Source organism: Ictalurus punctatus, chromosome 16 (genome assembly GCF_001660625.3).
Source record: "Ictalurus punctatus breed USDA103 chromosome 16, Coco_2.0, whole genome shotgun sequence".
Lineage (NCBI taxonomy): Eukaryota > Metazoa > Chordata > Actinopteri > Siluriformes > Ictaluridae > Ictalurus > Ictalurus punctatus.
Genome location: NC_030431.2, coordinates 840,533 through 862,500, shown reverse-complemented (window position 1 = coordinate 862,500; position 21,968 = coordinate 840,533). Strand labels below are relative to the sequence as shown.

General features: G+C 45.1%; 1 protein-coding gene across 4 annotated transcripts in view; it reads left to right on the top strand.

Moving 5' to 3' along the window:
- LOC108277320 (protein FAM222A) overlaps positions 1-20,834 on the top strand; it is a 22,036-nt gene extending 1,202 nt beyond the window's left edge. Inside the window, exons 1-3 of one of the 4 annotated variants that reach the window (XM_053686959.1) lie at positions 1-844; positions 7,497-7,631; positions 18,495-20,834. The exon at positions 1-844 is cut by the window's left edge and continues 569 nt beyond it. In XM_053686959.1, coding sequence (XP_053542934.1) covers positions 7,541-7,631; positions 18,495-19,771 — 1,368 coding nt within the window. In that variant the 5' untranslated portion in view covers positions 1-844; positions 7,497-7,540 and the 3' untranslated portion in view covers positions 19,772-20,834. Of the gene's footprint in view, positions 845-7,495; positions 7,632-8,269; positions 8,605-18,494 lie in introns of those variants that run through there. The other 3 variants (XM_047160784.2, XM_017489941.3, XM_047160785.2) reach the window with 3 other exon arrangements.
- Positions 20,835-21,968: the final 1,134 nt, after the last annotated feature.

Here is a 21,968-nt window from a genome sequence, read left to right as displayed (position 1 = left end):
GACACACTGTTTAAAGACAAAGGTCGAGGCTGCATATTTAACAGCATAATTCAACGGTTAGTGCTCGCTTTTGCGGCGTGGCGGTACGGCAGAACGCCAACTGTTACCGTTTCGTATACGCCAAGGAAGCAAACTATGGTGGAGCTGAAGATGTGGACTGTCTCATAATGTTATGTCCTATCAGCATTTCTGCTATCTCTCCATGAAGACATGAGATTTGTCATCTCTTTTTCCTGACTGCTCTGTTTCCTTGCTGCAGCACTTTTTCTGTCTGCATTTGCTGGCTAATGGCCTTAGGGCCTGCACTCAAAACACCACTGCGCTTCCTCATTATCCCAGCCAAGATGCCTCTGGGACACACTGCTGTTTCTTACGCCCTTTTATCGGTGCGTATGTGCCCTGTTTTGGTTACCCACATCCATCTTATTTCTAGACACGAGTCACTTTTGACATGTTCAGACAGGTGACCGGATTTTTTGCCAGCATGGTTTGGTTCCACTTCGAGAGAAGGCTCGATGCAAATCAATACAAAGTTCTTCTGATTATACTGATCACCTTTTATCTTCTGATAAATGATCTTTTCCAGAGGATGACTCTACCCCCACCCACCCCCCCAACCCCCATCCGCAGGGTACGCGGGCTCACCGATTGATTTGATGAAGTTGAAAAGGATGTAGATCGTACGCCGTGGCCTTCCCAATCACTAGATCCAGAGATTTTGGGGCGACGTGTTAAACATCACTTTCCAGCACCGTCGTACAAACACCGAATGAGGGAATATCTTTTGGAACGCAGTGTTCATTCTTCCAGTACAGTTCCAGAGACTTGTAGGGTCTATACCAAGGTGTGTTGAAGCTGTTCTGGTGGTTCGTCAGATGGACACTTTTATGTATTTATTTATTTATTTATTTATTTATTTAACATTCCCTTAAGTATAGAAGGAAGTGGAAGGTCCACTTACTGCAATACACAAGGGATTACACAAGACATTCCTCAGTCATCACAAGGCTGGCACAAAGCTGCTTTGTCGATACATTTAGCCTGTTTAATAAACAAAGCCAGAGATAAGGGTGATCCGGGAAGGTTGAGAGACCTCAGAGTGGACGCCTGGTCGCTAAGCTCCACTTGTGGGGATGATGTCAGTTTCTCGGTTGCTAAGCAATTTTTCCCTCTGCATCCACCGTAATCACCTTTTTATCTCCTAAGGACGTCGTGTGTAATTATAGGCCGGCTGCCATCCTTTGAAATCTGCCTAATTGGTCTCTTTATTTTTATGGGATGAGGAGCCGGGGTGAAAGGGGGCGACGGGGTAATGTGGTTCGAGCAGGTGGGGGAGGTTGCTGAAAGCGTTTACTCAAGATTATAGAAGCATTCTGGCCTGTTCTCTGTGTTTTCCTGCCACCTAAACCAAAAAAAAAAAAAAAATGCAATCCATTTAAGGCAGTTTCACATTACATAAGGCTTTGGAAACGATTGCTCTGCTTTCTTAGCAGTCTGACCTGTTCTCATCGAGCGGGCAGCAGGTGGAGGTCACTTTAGATTAGCGCGTACCAAGTAAAGTCCATTTTCTCCTGGAACTCTTTGGTCTTTCTAAGCCAAGTCGTTCATTAAGCACTCGGGGGGGGTAAGTGTTCTTCCCGTGTGAAAAGCCTGCGGGAAACATTTGGCCGATCTTTGTTCCGAGTTCTTTGTTTTATTACCATTTTTAATGACTCGAAGGAAGCAGTGACCCTTAAACAGCGTAATGAACTGCCCCGCGTGCTCGGTGGGCGGAGGAGTGCTCGGAGCAAAAGCACGCAGGCCCGGTTCTGCTCTGTGTACCCGTAATGCCTGCTGTACACACAGGCTTCTCACAAGAGCAAACTTCTGTAACAAGCTGTCACAGTAGATGACAGCCAGTGAAATATCTAGCCATAAATAGTTGCCAGCGGAATAATGTTCTTTGAAGCAGGGGCTAATTCAGTTGGCCTGGTAAATTTACATTCGACAGAGCGTATTTACATTTACACCTCGCAGCCAGGTGAGAAGAAATGCTCCTAAAGGTTCTGTTGAAACCGCCTCCCTGCTTTTAAAAAAAAAACCCTATTTTATTACAGTGTCTGATGCTAATGTGAGTCAGCGAGCTGCTGTTTATCTAAGGCTACATGTTCTTTGCGCATCTGGTTAAGAGGTTACCCTTTTCAAAAGCAGGGGGGAAAAAGAAATCTTTGTCTCCTTTGCGCCTCTGATCCCAATTATGCTAACTATCAGAAATTTAACCAGGGCCCCGGTCTCTTATCTCCTAATCCTGAAGTAATAGATTCCATTAAAAATGCATGAGGAGCTTTACGGATGAAGCCGCCGCCGTTGTCTGTCAAACGGCCTCCATCCTCCGGGAAACAGCTCTGCTATCTTTTCACTGCTCAGAGAAGATCCCATTTCCACGGAGAGGGGAGGCCGTTTGGCGCGACGTCGCCAGCCAGCCGTGGCCTCTTCCCTTCTCGTTCAGCGAGGCTAAATGTGGCCTTTTGATGTGGCGCTTCGTTTTTGCTCCTGCCGGATTGCCAGCGTCACACTGAGGGCTCCTGCTGGAGGAAGTGGCAGAACGGCCACCCCTCTCCTCCACTGCTGTCACTCATAATAGAGTTAGTGATTCGGAAAAGTCCACAGGCCAGGCCATCGGTTTGAGATTGGGATTGGGGGGGGGATGGGGATTGGGGGGGGGTTGCTTCTGGACTCCAGCTCTCATAGATCAAACCTGCAGGACGCACATAAAGTCAATGGAAACCTGATTTTGCATGGCTGCAGCTATATTATTTGATCAGCCTGCAAATATATTAGCCGTTCTTCCTCGTGAAAAGACAATTTTGTTCAGGTTACTTGATTCCCTCAATTAATGACAAGAGAGATACATTAGCTGGACAGGATTCAATGTTGGAAAGTGGACCTAATGGCAGCATGTCACTTTTAGTACGACTCGAAAAGAAATGTGATTTACAGCTGTGATAGGTTTTCATCGTCGGTCAAGCCTGCGCTATATTTCTTCAGTGTGTTATTTCGGTGCGACGTGGCTCGTTCCCCCGCCGTGTAGGCAGGATGACACCGAGGGGAAGGAGAAGAAATTACCATAGCACTCTCATGCTAATCCTATCTAACCAGCAAGTGAAAGAGGGCCAGGCTTAAACCTTTTTTTTTTTTCTCCATTATTATCTAATTATTAACTTAGGATTTTGAGCTGAGAGTGGGAAGTGCCTCTGTGTGTGTGTGTGTGTGTGTGTGTGTGTGTGTGTGTGTGCATACATATGCATGCTGGAGTAGGAGTGGAAGGTTGTTAAGGCTACTTGATTCTGGTTTTACTCATTAGATTCACCTCATAAGCTTTAAGTGCTAGAGTTTGGATAAAGATGTAAACAGAGTGAGGGATTTAAAGTGGTTCCTATATGAGAGCAGGTTTCGCTTCGTGGCTTTTTGAGAGAGAGAGATTGCTATTATTATGCAAATCTGGCTTTTCTGTCACTCTGTCGGTTGTTTCAATCTAAACCGAACGTAACAAGCCTTTGCTTCTGCGTCTTTGCTGAACGAATATATTCCGCTTTGTTTTTGCCAGTCACGCAATTAACTTTCCATGCCTAATCCATTGGTTTTACTCTATGGCCCTGAAAGGGATTCTACGCAGATAAGATTTGATTTAAAAGGATCTCGACATTCTGTCCTTCGTGAACATGAGGGAATAAATCTACCCCCCCCTCCTCCTCTCCTACACCCCCCCATCCTGCAACGTGACCTTATCTATGTATGCACTCCTCTTTTCCCAGCTACGCACTGGCGCACGTACAATTAGACAACCTTCCATCTAGTTCACCTCCAGGCTTGAGAGAGAGATGAAAAGGCTAAAATACCAGAACGGAGAGGACAATTTGTCTGCTGAGGTGATCTTATCAGAAATCCTTCGAACACAAAAGATCGGCAGTGGCGTGCAGGACACTTATCTCCCCAGCAGGCCCTAGCTAGGCAGCGCAGAGGGTGATAAGCGGCCTTATCGGAGGGACCGATGCAGAAATAGTGGCAAGGATTTGCTGTCCTTTCTGGACGAAAGTTTCGTCAGCCTTACTCGACGCGCCGACATCGGCGCTTCAGAGGAGGGATACTCGGCTTTCGTGGGTCATTAGGTTCTGTGTGGAGAAAAATAGCGCCGAAGATGGACTAGATGATAAAACTCCTATAAGCAGATTTGCAGAACGCTGGCTGAGGCTCCGTTCCCGCATGAAAAAGAATGAAGAATTCGCAGTATGATAACTGCGAAGCCTTATATCTCGGTATCAAAGTATGTCAGGCTTGTGGATTGAGTTGCCTTTCCACGACGTGGGCGCAAAAAGAGCGGAACGGCATCCTCTGGAGAAAGAAGCTTTCAAGGCCATTTGGCGTAATGGAATTAAGGAGACAGACCGGCTGTCATTCAAAGAGACATTAGGTTGCCGATAGGGAGCACTTTTCCTCCGGGCTGTTTGTGATTTCTCAAGCCTTTGTGCACGGTCTTAAAAAAAGTCACTTTGCTAAAAGCACAAGGAATATGGATGTGACCGAAGTCTGTATGGCGGGACGACTATAGCGGGATACGCCGTCGGGTCGGCACGTGCTTTGTTTTGCGCACGCGTTCACTCTCCATAAACAAAGCACTTTGCTGTCCTGTCTTAAAAAAAAAAAAATTAAATAAAAAAATTAAAATGTGGGGAAAACAGGCATCTTAATGCATTTTTATCCCTCAGCCACATGCGAGAGTAATGGATGGCAGTTTCACAATTGTCTCTCATTTCCTGTTGATAAAGCTGCGCAGGCATTTCCCAGGAGATCCCATATTTGTCTTTACCACCCCCCCCCTTACCCGCACACTTCTGCCCCTCATCCAAAACCTGTATCTTCCCTTGACAAATGTGCAGTAATGGAAGCCTTGTTGTGAAATTGGCCCTCTCACAAAATAGTAGGGAGAAAGGCTTTTTAGCCGTTTAGCTGTCTGTGATCACAGACCGGCTGTTTGGTTTGAAGAGAGGCTCTCTGTGCATACTGTGTTAAGAAAAAAAAAAAGACTGTGTGTTGGGGGTGGTGGGGTGGGGTGGGGTGGGGTGGAGGGTGTATGATTTCTCCAGGCTCCTGACAAGAATGAAAGCCAGGCTGTTTCTTTTATCCTTCTGAGGTGTAGGCAATCAAGTATATACAGATGGCTTTCAAGCTCTCCCCTCCAGTTTGCTCGGGCAGCCGTCGTGTGGAACCAGCAGGAAAAACCGAGAGTAATAAGTTGGACGGGAAATAAATCAAAGAGGGATTTCGGGAGGGGAAAAAAAAAAAAGAAGGGAGAGAGTGTGTGTGCTTGTGAGAGAGAGGGAATCAAATAAAATGAAGGATATGAAGAGTCAACAGTCATTAGCCTAAAGACTAAGAACTAGGCCAGCTACTGCCATGGGATCTCATGAGGACGGCAGATTAATTTGTTAATATAAAAAGTAATTGAATATAGAATGATTGGGGCAAAGGTAAATGTCAGAGTGTAAGAACACAAACTATTTTAAAAAATTTTAAAAAAAGCCGCCTTTCTTTTCTCTTTCTCCAGAATTTGTTCATAGTAGTACGCGCTTTTGGGGGGGAAAAAAGGTTTAAACGCTTATTGATCCGTTCACTTACCGAGTTGTTGTGCTTCTGCACTTTTAAAACAAACCTTCGCCCCGAGTTACTCCTCTGTTCACTCAAGCCAAGCTAAAACTCATGTCTTTTAGGTTATAAGTTCCTGCACTTTTTTAAAATCCCCTTGCTGTGGCTCGCTCGGGATCATTTACATTCGAGTCATCGGGACCACCTGTCAAATGACAAAATTAAAGGATTACCCCAAAAAAAGAAAGGGGGGGGGGGAGGAAAATTGGATTAGAAAGCACATCTAGATAGATGCTTTTCATTTGTAGAGCCTTGGAAAGATAAAGCTAGCCTGGCCTGCTTTGCCTGGGATGTTAATCCTATAGTGGCATTGTGTTGTTATCCCTGTCAGGGTTGCCTGTGGATGTACGTCTTTATATAGCTTAGCAGCCGAGAAACAGAGGGAGGTGAGATTTATGGCCTGCTGGGAGATTGATTAGAGCCGTCGAGCGCTCAGCATGCACCTCAGGCCCACCAAATCCCACCAAAAAGACAAACGCTTGCTGAGTCATTACCATCTTCTTTGTTTCTGTGCACCTAAAGGGTAGACATTTCATACAGTACGTTTGACACGTACAAAGCCCAGCACCGCTGGATGTTTTCCCTCATCTGTACTTCATATATACTGTAGAGGGGCATCTCAAAAAATTTTAATATCGCGGAAAAGTTCATTTTTTTCCGTAATTTAGTTGTAAAAAATTGAACTTTCATATACTCTAGATTCATTACACATAAAGTGAATAGTTTATCATTTTGCTTTATGCTCGATGATTACGGCTTACAGCTCACGGAAATCAAAAATCCAGCGTCTCAAAATATTCGGATAAAGAATTTGTAATACAGAAATGTCGACCTGAGCTCTCTGATCAGAGAATTGACTCAAAACTCCTGCGAAGGTTTCCTGAGGCTTTAATCTGTCAGTCTGGGTCAGTACACACACAGTCACGGGGAAGATGGAAGTAAATGTCGCATTTCGTTTGGAAATCAAGGTTCCGGAGTCTGGAGGACGAGTGGAGAGGAGCAGAATCCGAGCTGCTTGAAGTCCAGTGTGAAGTTTCCACGTTCAGTGATGATTTGGGTTGCCGTGTCATCTGCTGGTGTCGGTCCAGTGTGTTTTCTCGAGTCGAGAGTCGATGCAGCGTCTACCGGGAGATTTTATAGAACGTCATGCTTCATCTGCTGACGAGCTTTATGGAGACGCTGGTTTGCTGACCGTGGTGTTACCGTGCTCGATCGTCCAGCCGACTCGCCTGACCCGAACCCCATAGAGAATCTACGAGAGACACCAGACCCGACGATACAGACGAGCTGAAGACCGCTATCAAAGCGACCTGGACTTCCAGAACACCTCAGCAGTGCCACGTGATCGCCGCCACGCCACGCCGCACCGACGCAGTCATTCCTTCACAAGGATTAAAACCCCGACCGAGAATCAGCGCATGAATTAACACGCTCTTCATCAGGTCGACATTCCTGTATTATAAATTCCTTATTCGAATATTTTAAGATACCGGATTTTTGATTTCCGTGAGCCGTAAGCATCGAGATTAAAACGGAACACCTTTTGAAACATGTTTGAAATATTTCACTTCGTGTGCGATGAATCTAGAATATATGAAAGTTCCACTTTTTAAAATTAAATTACGGGGGAAAAAATCGGCTTCTCCACGATGTTCTAACTTTCTTTAGATGCACGTGTGAGCGAAGCGTCAACGTTGTAAACAGGAAGCACATGGATTAGACCGGTCCACTTTACAATACGTTCTTCTCGGGACGTGAGCTTCATGTGATGCAGATGAGAAATCCAAAAGTGACTCTACTTTGCTTACCCGCAGATTCCTCGAGGCTTCTCGCAGCCGTAGAGCCTAAAAGCTGCATCATGCTGGCGTGCCTGCCGAGACGACAGAACCAACCCGCCCAGCACCCGGCATGTGCTGCCAAGATCCTGGACGCTCCCGTCAGCCTGAAATGTAAGCATGAGTGACGCACGGTTTTATTCGGTTTTATTAGAGCATTAGGAACTGTTTGGGGATCGAGAGAACTGCTGGAGTAAGGAACTTGGTCGGGTAGGAAAGTAAATAAAAATAGACAGGTGACAGACAGGGATGCATTTTGAAAAAGACATCTCTCTGATAAAAATACCATGAAACTAACCATGAAACCATGACAACGTAACAACCCTATAATAAAGAGATATGCTTTTCAGAGGATCGGGTGTACCGTAAGCTGTAAGTGGTTTTACTTTTATTTATTTATTTATTTATTTATTTATTTATTTATTTTTAAACCAGTTTTCTTTTTGACTCCCTCTCAAGTCTCGCTATGTTAGCGAGACTTCAGCAAACCCCCGTTCTGTAATGCGTATCATGTAAAGATATCCTCCGAGGATCTTCACAGTGGCCACCCCGTATAGTAATGCAGGGTTTGGTTTTGGGGCCTGTTTTGTTCTTAAAAAGGTCATCTAACTTGCTTTAAAAAAGAAAAAAAAAGAGGAGAACATTTCAAGGTGGCATTACGCACACCTGGACAGCACACTTTACCACGGCAGCCATTTCAGAGTTCCTTTTCAAGATGAACCCGTATTTCATATCGTTTATCGTTTTCCCAGACAGGCCGGTGTATCCGTGTGTGAGGCTGGTCGTCTGGATTTGGTCGTGCAACTCGCTAAAGGTGTCTGATGTGGAAAGTTAAAAGCCTCTCATCTGGAAGACCAGAAAGCCCCTCTGGCTGCAATAACACGTGATTTGAAGTCGAGCTTAGCTGTTTAACCAGAGGCGTTGGAATCGTTTCGCCAGATCCGGCCGTGCTGAGAACGCCTCTGTTGCAGCGGATGCTTTTATGAACAAGGTGCAGAGAGATGGAGCAAAAAAAAAAAAAAAAGAAAAAGAGGCTTATTGGAGTAAAGCGCTGAAAAAGATCCCATGGTGGATTCAATTTTCTAAGGTAACCTAACCTTTGATTTTCATGGTTTAACCATATTGAGTGGATGATGGATCCTCTGTCCAGACGATGGATTTTTATCCATTAAGACAGAGAGCGGTGGATACGTTTTCATTCTGCGCCTCTGGAGTAGAAATGAAAATTTAGACCAACCTATATATTATATAGAAAACCGGCTCTCGTAATTATCCGAGCAGCGCCTCCCATGCTTATGGGGTTACTTTAATACGAGGCTTTAAAAAAAAATAATAATACACAACCAAAAAAAAAAAAAAAAAACGAGGGCTCTCTGATGCAGAGCATGACTTAATGAATTAGGCTATTTGCTGGAATTAATTTGCTTTAATTAGGCCTCTCCAGTTCTGCTAGAAGAATAGCAGACTAAAGTGGAAGGTTAGATAAAAGAGAGGGGAGAGAGAGGAGGGGAAGGAAGTTCACCTTGGTCTCTACTCACTCCCAGAGTTCCAGGTTTATCACCAGTGCAGATCAGTCCGTACTCCTTATCAGTGACAGCAATCGCACCGTCTTTTAATTTAATTCATGAGGGCATTGATGAATGCCGCGCAGGCTGACACGCTTTCCCTCTGCAAGGGCGGCTGTCATCACAGACGGTGGTTTTGTTCCCCAGAGGAGAAGATGTCGGAAGAACAGCCCCGGTCACTTTGAAGTGACAGAAAGTCTAAAACTGTGTTTGAGGACCGAAGGCTGATTAGATCTGCTGCGTCTGCATTGCAGATCGATATGCATTAACGCTGATCAAACTGCGTGAAGAAGAGGCATACGGAGCAAGTATTTGAATATGAATATCAGATATTTGAATTTTATACACGGCACGTTAAATACGTTGTTTTTTTTTTTGTTGAGATTTCAGAAAGTCAGAAGAATTCTAATTACATACGTGTTCGGTAAATTTGGCCAAAGATGAAGCGTTCAGGATTCCCAGAGAAAAGGAGACACTTTCAGAGTCGCCAGTCACAGTTGTCTTCCATTATTGCATCCGTGAAGTGAGATGTGGAGTGTGAGATGAGGAGTGTGAGATGAAGTGAGATGTGGAGTGTGAGATGAAGTGAGATGTGGAGTGTGAGATGAGGAGTGTGAGATGTGGAGTGTGAGATGAAGTGAGATGTGGAGTGTGAGATGTGGAGTGTGAGATGTGGAGTGTGAGATGTGGAGTGTGAGATGTGTAGTGTGAGATGTGGAGTGTGAGATGAAGTGAGATGTGGAGTGTGAGATGAGGAGTGTGAGATGAGGAGTGTGAGATGAGGAGTGTGAGATGAGGAGTGTGAGATGAGGAGTGTGAGATGAGGAGTGTGAGATGAGGAGTGTGAGATGAGGAGTGTGAGATGAGGAGTGTGAGATGAAGTGAGATGTGGAGTGTGAGATGAAGTGAGATGTGGAGTGTGAGATGTGGAGTGTGAGATGTGGAGTGTGAGATGTGGAGTGTGAGATGAAGTGAGATGTGGAGTGTGAGATGAAGTGAGATGTGGAGTGTGAGATGAAGTGAGATGTGGAGTGTGAGATGAAGTGAGATGTGGAGTGTGAGATGAAGTGAGATGTGGAGTGTGAGATGTGGAGTGTGAGATGAAGTGAGATGTGGAGTGTGAGACGTGGAGTGTGAGACGTGGAGTGTGAGACGTGGAGTGTGAGACGTGGAGTGTGAGATGTGGAGTGTGAGATGAAGTGAGATGTGGAGTGTGAGATGAAGTGAGATGTGGAGTGTGAGATGAAGTGAGATGTGGAGTGTGAGATGAAGTGAGATGTGGAGTGTGAGATGTGGAGTGTGAGATGAAGTGAGATGTGGAGTGTGAGATGTGGAGTGAGAGATGTGGAGTGTGAGATGAAGTGAGATGTGGAGTGTGAGACGTGGAGTGTGAGACGTGGAGTGTGAGACGTGGAGTGTGAGACGTGGAGTGTGAGATGTGGAGTGTGAGACGTGGAGTGTGAGATGTGGAGTGTGAGATGTGGAGTGTGAGATGAAGTGAGATGTGGAGTGTGAGATGAAGTGAGATGTGGAGTGTGAGATGAAGTGAGATGTGGAGTGTGAGATGAAGTGAGATGTGGAGTGTGAGATGAAGTGAGATGTGGAGTGTGAGATGTGGAGTGTGAGATGAAGTGAGATGTGGAGTGTGAGATGTGGAGTGTGAGACGTGGAGTGTGAGATGAGGTGAGATGTGGAGTGTGAGATGAAGTGAGATGAGAGTTAATTGGAGTCAAGACCTTAAGATATGGAACCATAAGTGCACCTAAAGTTATGTTGTGCTGAAATACTTACATTCTTACTAAGCAGCTAACTGTTGATCTCCGCTGATAATGACTGCCAGCCAGCACTAACCTAACTTCAGTGACCAGCACTGGGTGCGTTAACATCGTTGTAGAAAGTTAGCTATTTGAGTAGCTTGACTGTAATTAGGCTTCTGCATTTATTTATTTATTTATTTATTTATTTATTTATTTATTTATTTATTTATCTGGAAATCTCAAAGCTGTCCTATTTCCTGTGATGTGTATAACTCAAGTGTAATTAAAAAGAAGTCATAGTCAGACATCAGCTTCCAAGATCCATCGAGACTCTGCGGATTCGCTGGGTAGCGGGATGTCTACGAAGTGGAGGTTGCTTGTAAAGAAAAGGAGTGCTGGAGCGTCGGGTTTCCAAATGTTATAGAATCCACTGACCTTTCTCTAATTGAGAGTTTCACACGGTCGCTAAGGGCAACCTGGACTTTCACAAGTCCACACATCATACACTATTGATCTAATTTCTCCACTACGCAGAGGCAGAGTAACCCTACACCGCCCGAGCCAACCCCTATAGACTCCTCCGTGATATTAAATCCGTACTGTCTCGGTTTATAAAAGCGGTTCAAAGCGATTTTCATAAACATGGCTTTCAGAGTCGGTTAATTATCATTACTGTCAGCATGCATTACGCTCACAATTAACGAGAGTGCATTTTGTCGTCCTCTTAAGTCCTGGGCCATCGCGACCGAAGGACATTGATTATTATCCGCTGATTATTTGCGTGCCTGGCATTCGCCTAATTGATCTACATGCGCGGTGTGCGTCATCTCCCATTAGGATTTAATTTTATTCAGTTTGATCAGGGAAGAGATAAACCGAGTCATTTAAACTAACTCGTGTTCCGAAATACACCTTAATCAGAAGGTTGGAGAGAAGCGGTTTTGAGATCCTGAGATAGAGAGACTATGAGCGGTAAAGATAATTGTGCCTGTCAGCTAACAATGAGGCTTTTATCAATAAGCTATCTGTATTGTCTTTTCCACACGCACAGTGCTAAAGCTTTTCTGGATTTTTTATTTATTTATTTTTTTTAAACAACTGGAGCAAATCTCCATGCCCGTCCATCGCCCCCCCCTTCCCCTCCCCCTCCCCCTCCCCCTTCCTCATCCAGCTGGGGTAAAAAACCTCATTGTCTGCCATGTTATTAAATATTAATTTGGAATCAGTGGAGCGCTTGTCTGCTAAACGCTGGAACAGAAGGGCCCTGGTTTGCCACAGGCAGAGCCTCAGGCATCTATCTATCTCTCTCTCTCTCTCTCATACACATATACATACATACACACACACACACACACACACACACACACACACACAGTTCTGTTTCTCTGTGTCCAGAGCATGATGTGCTCTGACAGTCCCAGCCCATGCCACTCAGCACAAGGCTGAGCATATTAGGTGTTATTCCATCCAACGCTGACTTTTGGGTTCTTCCTTCCCCGAGACACGATGACTGCTGTACGTTGCTGTATTATTATTCTCTTCCCCTCATTGGATCTCTGGAGGTTTAATGGTTGGAGTGAAATGCAGCTGATGAATCATTGGAGTTGCAATTGCCTGGAGGCATGTGTCATATCTGTTATTCTGGAAAGGAGCCCACGGTGGGGCTGTAGGGAATATACAGTGCATATGTCTGCCTCAGCAACTCGTGGACCGTGTTTAGCCCTGAGGATTTATCAGTCAGCCACATTCCTGGCAACATGTTGTGACTGTTAGCACCACATCTGTCAGGCAGAACTCGGGGCTCTGCCTTTAGACCCATCACGATCATTACTTTTTCTTTTTTCTTTTCTTTTTTTGATGCTTAATTGTCAGACAAATACATGGAATGGGAGTGAACAATTTACATACCCCCCCCCCCCCCCCCCCCCCTTCCCTTCCTTTCTGCCAACTATTGCACCGGTCTGGATAATGAAACCAAAAAGTGGTTCGAAGCAGCAAATTAATATAGAGATTTCATTTTCTCTAATTAACGTTAAGAAGAACGACGGTCATGTTTCCTATCCGAGCATCGTTATGCACGTTATCTACTTAGAGGACGCTCACAACACTGGAAAGAACAATATTCAACAAAAACCTTGTAATATTGCTAAAAAGGTTTTCTATTCGCTTCAGGTGTTTATGGTTTGTTTTTTAAGCGGTTTTTTAAAATTTGTAGCAGGTATTAAACAAACAGAATACATGTCTATCCCGAATGCATTACACAACAATTCAACAGGATCTAAACATAGTAAAATGGGGGGGGCGGGGGATGACAATGAACTTTAAGCATAAAAATAATAAGAAAAAGCCTGTGATGGAATCAAAGCGCTTTAATCAAACCTCGTCTCGTGCGATCGGACACCGACGTATCCGCCTGATAATGAAGGTCTCGTTTCCTATTGGTGGAAAGCTTGCCATTTCAATAGCCCCGGGCAAGTTAATGGAAATGCAACTGACTTGCAATTCATTTTCTCGAATATGATCGCAGTCATCTCATGAATATCATGATGTATTTGCCGTTTAAGAAACATCTCCTGGCCTCATCGCCTGCCGTCCGTATACCACGACTTTACCTGTGGATGGGACGAAACTTTCAGAGTAAGGCACGCGCTCCGCTTTTGATTCGAAGAGTTAAGTTGCTTTTAGAAAGCCGGTCTTCATCACGCTGCTAGCCTGATGCACACTACATTAGAAGAATTACGGTTGCCGAAGGTACTGTACAGTAAGTACGTTTGTTAAAAAAAAAAAGTAGTAGTTTTGTTTAGTATGATTGAAAACCCATATGTAGAAGTAGACACAAAAATGAAAGTAGGATGCGAGGAACGCGACACACGGATCAGTTTCAGCCAAGTTCAGGGCGGTGCAGACTGGAAACTCAACAATGAGGACGAATCGGATGGTCAGTTATCGTGTACTTTATCGTGTATTTTTCTTCTTCTGCACAGTGGTAGCCGGCGTTCAGACTGCAGTCGGCTATTATTAAATGTTTCACTCGTTTCCTGTCGCAGACTTTTCTTCCATGATTAATCTTCCTTTGTATGTAAGAATTTTGCTATCGTGACGTCGCTAAACGCGACATTTCATGGTCACGAGCGACTACAGAGGTGATTGCAACTCCGAGAGCGGCATGTAGCTCTTCTTATCGTGCGGACGAGTAGTAATGAGAACAACGCTGTGGGAAGAGCTATGCCTCCGGTCAGGCTGTTTAGGCATGGCTGCCGTTTTTTTTTTTCTTCCCACAGTGCTGAGCCAAATGGAAAGTAACACTCGTGTAAAGTGCCTGGCTCGTCCGTGCCTGACTTTTCAAGCACAGATAAATAAGCGCTGGCCCCTCCGGTGATTCTGTTCTCGCAGAGCCTCCCATGAGAGAGACACTGATGAGGTGAACGGGGTGCATTTGTCTGACACGGACACGTCCGATCAAATGAACTTCACTGGCAGGTTCTTTGGCATTGCACGACTTCAGGACTGGTTTCATCAGATATATGCCTGTATTAGCCGAGAACAATGTTCGCGAGCCTCCCGGTTCACATTCCCGGCACCCTTCTGTTATAACGTGACACCTCCACACATGGATGCCTGCTTTTGGATTCATGTCAGTTAGTATTAATGTCTCTTAATATTAATAATAGGAGCTTTTATTCTGTGCAGGCCTGGGAACATTTCGTGAGGGCGTGACTCTCCTGAGGGAGTCGGTTCACGGCCTTGCAACCTCACCAGGGCTCGATAACTGCGTTTGGCGTCAGGGAAAGCGTGGCAGCGGTGAGGTGTTCCCGTTAAAACATACCCTTCGATCTGGCGTGCACTTGAAATTGACGTTGTGCGTTTCAGGCTGCCATGCTTTAACTGTTGTAATTCTGTTAAAGAGGATGATTACCTCCTACTCACCTGATTTAACTGGAGCGTTTTAACCACTCAGCCAAGCCTTTGTGGTACTAATGGAGTGCTGCTGAATCAATCGCTCAACAGAAACGCACAGAGGGTGGCAAAATGTAGCAGAAACTTTTGTCTGGCTTTGACTTCCCGCATTTTACCGCAGTTACACTGCTTTTCATTGTAGTTTCAAAAAACCATAAAGCTTGGACGAAGGCGGTTATATCTCGGATTTTGGGGCCGAATGCTCCGATAAAACGTTAGTCAAATGCCTTGTGACCAAAGATTTTGATGGGGCAGGACAAAATTAAGTCGAGAGGCTATCACACTTGGCTTGGGCTACTGTCTAGTGAATTTTTAGTCTAACTCCGTAATAGGCGGTTGAGACTCAGCAACATCTAGCAAACAGTCCAGCAGCTCCTTTTGAGTGGCTTTAGACACACACCTTTGTTCAACGGTGTTTGATACACCCACAACGCTGTCACGGTGTGTGAGGCGCATGCAGAAAAGATAATGTCATTAACCAGGGTTGCTGGGTTTCAGTAAAATTTCCACACAGTGGACTACATGACCACATCCTCATAGTCCTTTGCATATATATATATTATATCAGTAGTTCAGACTGATAGCTTAAACAAATCCTGTCTAGCATCAGTCTTATCTTAAAGCAAAGCTACCAGTTGTAGCCTTGTCTGTTGATCGTTAGGCCTGTGTGGTTCAGTATCAGAGCCTGGTGGAAATGCAGGGACGGAGTGCTGCTCTTTTTTTAGCCTCAGCTGTTTTCCCAGTTAATCAGTGATTAACCCAAACGGCTACGAAACAATGAGGTCTCCTCAGTGATCTGAGGTTACCACTTTAAGTGCAACCATGGGAAAAAGGATTGGGCAGCTTACTGGGGCTGAAAGCTTTGTGTGCGTTCATACGCTTAACATTTTTTCCCAGCACGTACGTCAGCATTTGTGCCCGTGTGTTTGCCTTGCACGTTTTTGGATGCACTAACTGAAATGCTACGTTCCCTACTTTCATACATATCGTTTCCATTCTCCAGACCCTTCGACATACCTCGTTCTCATTCCTGGGTTCCTGGTCTTGTCATTGTCCTACTTTAGTTTGTTCTGTATCAAATGGCGTGTGAAGTTAATTAGCCGAGTGTTAATTGAGATTTCAGAGTCTCTCTCTCCTCCCCTCTTCCCTTCAGGGCCGACCTAATGTAATAGAAGTCACTTTTGAGAGCTTTGTTTGATCGAAGGGTTGACCTTGCCTCTCTGAGCTGCGCGGTGAAGTAGCATGTGTTTGATTCCTGTTCTTTCAGCTGTAGCGCTGGGAGCTCCAGGTAATGGCCTTGCATGCGTAAGAGCACTCGCGTTTGAATCCCATGTGTCCCACCTCAGGCAATCCTGACGCTAGAGAGAGAGAGAGGAAAGACACTTAAAAGACTTAGAGTGTAAATTGGTAAGCACTCTGAGAAGCCCCTGGGTAAGGCAGACTCGGCAAATAACGGTTTGGATTTAGCAGTGTGTCTGCTTGAGTGGTTTCGAGCAGATGGGCTACTAAATTCGTCCATAGTCTTGGAGTGGACCTTGACAGCGTTGCAGTCAAAGAGGTTAGCAGTTGGTCTGCTCTATGTGATTAAGTGCTTAGGGTCAGAATGCTAATCGTTTCCCTCTGTCACGCTCTGTGGCTAACAACCCACAGCTTTGGCAACAACTTAGCCACTTCCCAAACTACACCGCAATTCATTATGCATACTGAATCCACCAATATTTCCATTACATTATGTTCCCAGGCTTCTGGGGAGTGCAAAGTGATCTTTCTTTACGCACATCTTTTTAGGAGCGAGTGGTGCTGCATATGTGATTTTTTTTTTTTTTTTTTTTTTTTTTTGTGTGTCAGTTTTGAGAAACGTCTGATCCTTTCATTTACAAGGTTGTCCCACACCAACACTTAAGTTTCAGGTGTTTCCCCAAACTCCCCCCCACACCGGACCAGATCAAAGCAGCACACTCTTAAGGCTTTGCTGTCATGATCTGTGGTTTTTCACAGATGCTTAACAACGACATAAATTCCTGCCCACCTGTACGTCTATTTCTGGGGCTTTATCGTGATGAATGACCCCCTGTGAGCACTGTGTGACTGCAGGCAGTGTGTTTTGCAGCAAGATGCATTGGTAGCGCTCTCCCCTTCTCCTCCTTCCTCCATTTTAAACACCCAATTTATTTCCTTTATGAGATGGATCTTGTAGATTGAATCATTTTCACAGTCAGAGGCTCGTTGTGGGCTTGAAAATGAAATGAAGTCCCAAATCAATCCTGAACAGGAACAACAAGCGAGATCACCATCACATTCTTGAGCAATCGCTTGTAATGGCTTCTCTTATCGAAACCAGAGCTGAATTGTCTTATTTAGGAGGGGTCCCCCCCCCCCCCCCCCCCCCCCGCTCCACCTGTCTCCTCTAAGGGGACTGCAGTGGCGTTTGCTGACTACTGAGTAATCTACTTTAATTTTAGCACTTTTCTTTTCATGAAAGTGTCATTCTCGAGAGTGGCCATAATTTTCGGCAGCAGATCCATAGTTTGGAAGTGGAGCACTTTTTCTTCCCTTAGTTGCGGCAGTTTAAACAGCCATGAAATTGCCTGAATAATGGTCTTTAAATCCAATCTTGGTTTGTCCCTTCAGCTTTCCCGTACACCATTGAACGTACGTCGCCCCCTGGAGAGTTTCCATTATTAGACTTCAGGTTAGGCTCACTACTGTAAAAATGGCCCTGTAACCATGTAATGTATGCTTGTTCATCTGCGGAAGTTCCAGCGCATCATTTCCAAATGGAATCTATACCGTGGGCCGTCTGTTATTCACGGCGATCGCCAACGCATGTAACGGAAAAAACTTGTCTCCTTTCTTGAATGACCTTAATCGTGTGCTGCCCCTTTCATTCTGAAGGTATCAAACTTGTCATAGTTGTTTTGGGAACTTGTCAGACTTCCTTTCATCCAGAGGTGATTGACTCGAGCACTTCTCCTTCTGATCTCCAGCGCTGACTTGTGCTTACATTTAAGTGGGTTGCATAGCCAAATGCCATGAAATGAATTCCACTCAAGCCACTGAAACAAAATTAGCTTCCCCCCCCACTTCTCGTCATCTCTTTCTTGATTTCCCAGGGTAATCCAATTTTGTCCTGAAGAAAGACCAAATTAATTTCATAATGCACTGATCAAACATTGCCCGGGGTGTCTCCCTCCACAAAATGAGTTTTTAGAAAGATGCAGATGTCTAAGGATGAACATCCACAAGAGGAAATGAGGCAGAGGAAGTGAGTGTGGGGGTAAAAAATGGGATAGAGCAGACACTCCAGTATCTCCATTTTTATTGGACGATTTTTCTTGTCTCATGTCTGCTCCTTGATCATTTTTACTCATCCAGTATTTATCACTTTCTTGTGTTTATGCTGAAGAGCGCAGAACAATCTGCTTTGTCAGACAGCGAAACCCTCAATTGGGGATATTTGTTTTTGTTCATATTCCTTGTGCGAGTTTGAGGATCATCAACTAGGCTGTAACAGGAGCATATATTCAGCCTAATTTCCACTGTATATTTATCAAATGACCCCTAGAACATACTTGTACAAATTTTCATCCGGTTTGTGGAGATTTTTCCTTTGAAAGTGATCTGGTTAAGTGTCATTTCTTCATTTGTATTTTACATACTCTCTCCCATTATGTAACTAATACCATGTCTGCTTGCAGGTGATCTGAGCTCAATGCAGTCTCCACGGTACCCCTCTGCTGCTGAGCTAGACGCCTACGCACAGAAGACGGCAGATAGTCCGCTGTCCATCAAGATCTTCCCATCCAATATCAGGGTCCCACAGCACAAACAAATTGGCCGAACTGTCAACGGCTTGGACACGACAGGCCAACGCTTCAGCCCTTACTCCCAGCCCTACTCCAGTGGCTACCAGGGCTTGCTGGCCATTGTCAAAGCCCCCACTGTGACCAAAGGCATAGTAAAGAGCTGTGATGGCAAGAGGACTAAACTGTCGCCAATCCAGATGGCGGTGGCACCTTATGCACCACCCAGCAGCAACAACTTGGCTCACAGGCACAGGCAGAGACCATACAGCTTAGAGCTTTGCAAACCTCCTGAGGTGCACAACGTCCCAGTGCCACCCAATGTCGTGGTAACAGCTTCTGCTACATCCCTCTCTAGTGGACAAAGTTTGGTTCTGGCTTCCCACTCAGACCACGCATCCCTTTGCATTGTGAGACAAATGGCTAGGACGTCCCACGCCCAAGGGCTTCAGGCATCTGTGGAAGATCATTCCAGCCCATCTCATCAAGCAGCTACAGCCTGCTTGGATTCCAGTTTCAGCATGGACATGGCCAAGACTACGGGCTACATGGACACTATGGAATATGCGATATGGCAGTCCAAGCAGCAGAGACATCAACAGCAGCAGCAGAAGCAGCACTATCAGCAGGGTCCATTACACAGGTACAGTGCCAACAGTAGCAGCAGAGCTACCATTAGCAGATCTCCAGATGTATGCTTGCCCCAAGGCACCACTCAGATCCCATACAGGGCTCATGCCCTCAGCACAGGCACCTGCGTAACGGGTGTCACGCTGGACCGGGTAGGCTCATCACCTTTGAACTGCGCTGCCACACATGGTGACTTCTCTGCTGGCCAGTTCTTCGCACCTCACTGGAACAGCACGCTTGCTACGCCTGACAGCGACTGTTACAACCCGCAGGAGCTGCCCCTGGGCTCGGTGGGGCTTGGCCACAGCCATGGCCGGCCTCAGCGCCAAGCCCACTGTGTGCCGCAGCAGTACCCAGGTCTCGGTCTGTGTTGCGGGCTGCCCGGCCGGAGCCTGTGTCAGGCCTCCCTGCTCAGCAGCAGCCTACAGTCTCTGGAGTGCCTGATCAGCGAGATCCACCCACCCTGCATCAAGGAGCGCATGCTGGGCCGTGGGTATGAGGCCGTTCAGCCCACGCACATCCAGCTGCCTGTGTTCAGATAGGGGCCATCAGACAAGTGATTCGAGAAGGTCAAAAGTGGACTGTTGGGATTAGGAGATGAGGCATAGATTTGATATCAGACATGCCTTTCGTGGATATGTCTTTGGTAAAGGGCTGAGTGGGTTTTTGCAAAGCTTAAAAGGGTACCAGTGATTCTCACGCCCCGCAAAAGGTCGGAGTTGCAGCTTAACTCGCGTTAGCTGGACTGACTTCATGTACTTCAAGAAGTACTCATATTCCACAGTTTTGCAGCAACAGGGATTTTTGTGGCATCATACAATTACTTCTGATCCAAATGATCTGAATGGAACCATTTCAGATTAGCTGCCAAATTTTCAACGGGAAGCAAACTGCCCATTGTTGCAGGACATTGACACTTCAGGTCTGTTTACTCCAAAACCATAACTAAACTGATGATCTATGTTTAGTGAACTCTTGTTGGCAGAAATTTGTATAGCCCTGCTAGTACTAAATCATAATAGTTATGATTTTTCCAATTGCACTGTTATAAAAACCTATTAAAATGACTCTGGCATGGGTTGGTTCTGAAAACGTTTCATCGAAAAAGAAAACTTGAATTTTTTCCTGTATTATTTTTGTCTTTCAGTAGACAGGCATATTTATAAGATTCTTTATTCTAGTTGTTTCATCTCTGTTTGTGACCAATGATTTGATTTGATTTTTTTTTTTGTTGTTGTTGTTAAATGGTTTCATCCAAATTTTCATCTGTTTCTGGCAAGTCGATCTGGTTGATCGTTGTCTACTGTAGCCAGTCCAGTGTTGTTTTTCTTTTCTTCTTCTTTTTTCAAATGGCATTTGTGAATCTGAGAAACAGACTGGGAAGCGTACACTACTGAGCTGGCTCCATCAGCAGCCAGATGTGAAGCCACACGAGTTACTGTGACTAAGTCTTAAGAGTTTCGACTGGATTTCAGCATCAGTGTTCTACATATTTTATTCATTATTTATTGACATTTGATTTTCTGTACCATGTTAGAAGATACTACCAGGGTGTCTGAATTTTGGATAAAAAAAAGAAATGGGATGGGGGGGGGGGGGGGGGGGGTTGAGGGAAAGAAAAACATTTACCACTTGATTTTGTTTTCTTTCATCCATCAGAATGGACTAGCTTGAAGCAACGTCGGGATAAAATGGCACACAACGGGCTAGATGTTTGAAAAAGTGCAATTATAATGTTGGCAGATTAGCCCTTTCCCCATGTTATGCTTCATTGACTATTTACTACTGTATGTATGACTGTCTGGAACCCCCTCCACAATTAAGATTGTCAAATAAAATCTAATTTAGGGATGTTTTTAAAATCTGCTGCTTGTTTGTTTTTTTTGTTGTTGTTGTTTTGTTTTTTTTAAAGATGAATGATGCCACTAATGTCACTGCCTCTGTAGAGATAAATCATACATTCTGAACAAGCTATAAAGTCAAGGCAAGCGTAACACGTATCTTGGCATAAACGGAGCATAATAAGTACATGAGACGAGTCGTTTGTAATGTGTAAACGAAATTACAACGTCGCTTTCAAATATTTGTCATAAAGAGTGGTGATGGAGGAAGGGGTTGTGGTTGTGCAGTCTGGCTTGCAGGTCTGTCATCCGAGTGCCAGTCGGGGCCTTTTGGCAGAGAAGCAGCAGAGCAGCGATACCCTCTGAGGGCAGGGCATTGACGTTGCTCTGGCTTTATCCACCCCGGGGACAGGGGCTAATCAGCTTTCAGTGTGACCTGAGCTCGCACACATCTCCTCCACCTCTTTTATCAGCTCTTCAAGGGCATCGAGAACAAACAGAGAGAGAGAGAGAGAGAGAGAGAGAGAGGTGCTGACGGAAACCAGGCCAGGAGGCTGACATTAGTTCCAGAAACAGAGTGGTAGACTGAACAATGGCGGGGCTGCATGGCATTCGAGTCGCACACACACCATGCAGATCTTATTACCAGGTATAATTACTGGCACTGTCCTTAACTTTCAGTGCTTATCCCTTAGAGCTGCTTTTCTGCAGGAGTCTGATATGAATGTATTCGGAAACCAGACCCGAGCCTTGGGTTGTTTTTGTGTGTGTGTGTGTGTGTGTGTGGCTTTTCAAAACGATCACTTTCTTTGAGGGATTGCATTTATTTAACATCTTAAAGACTAACAAGGTTAAAGACTCATGGAGAGAGACAGAGACCGAGCAAGTCAACATCGCT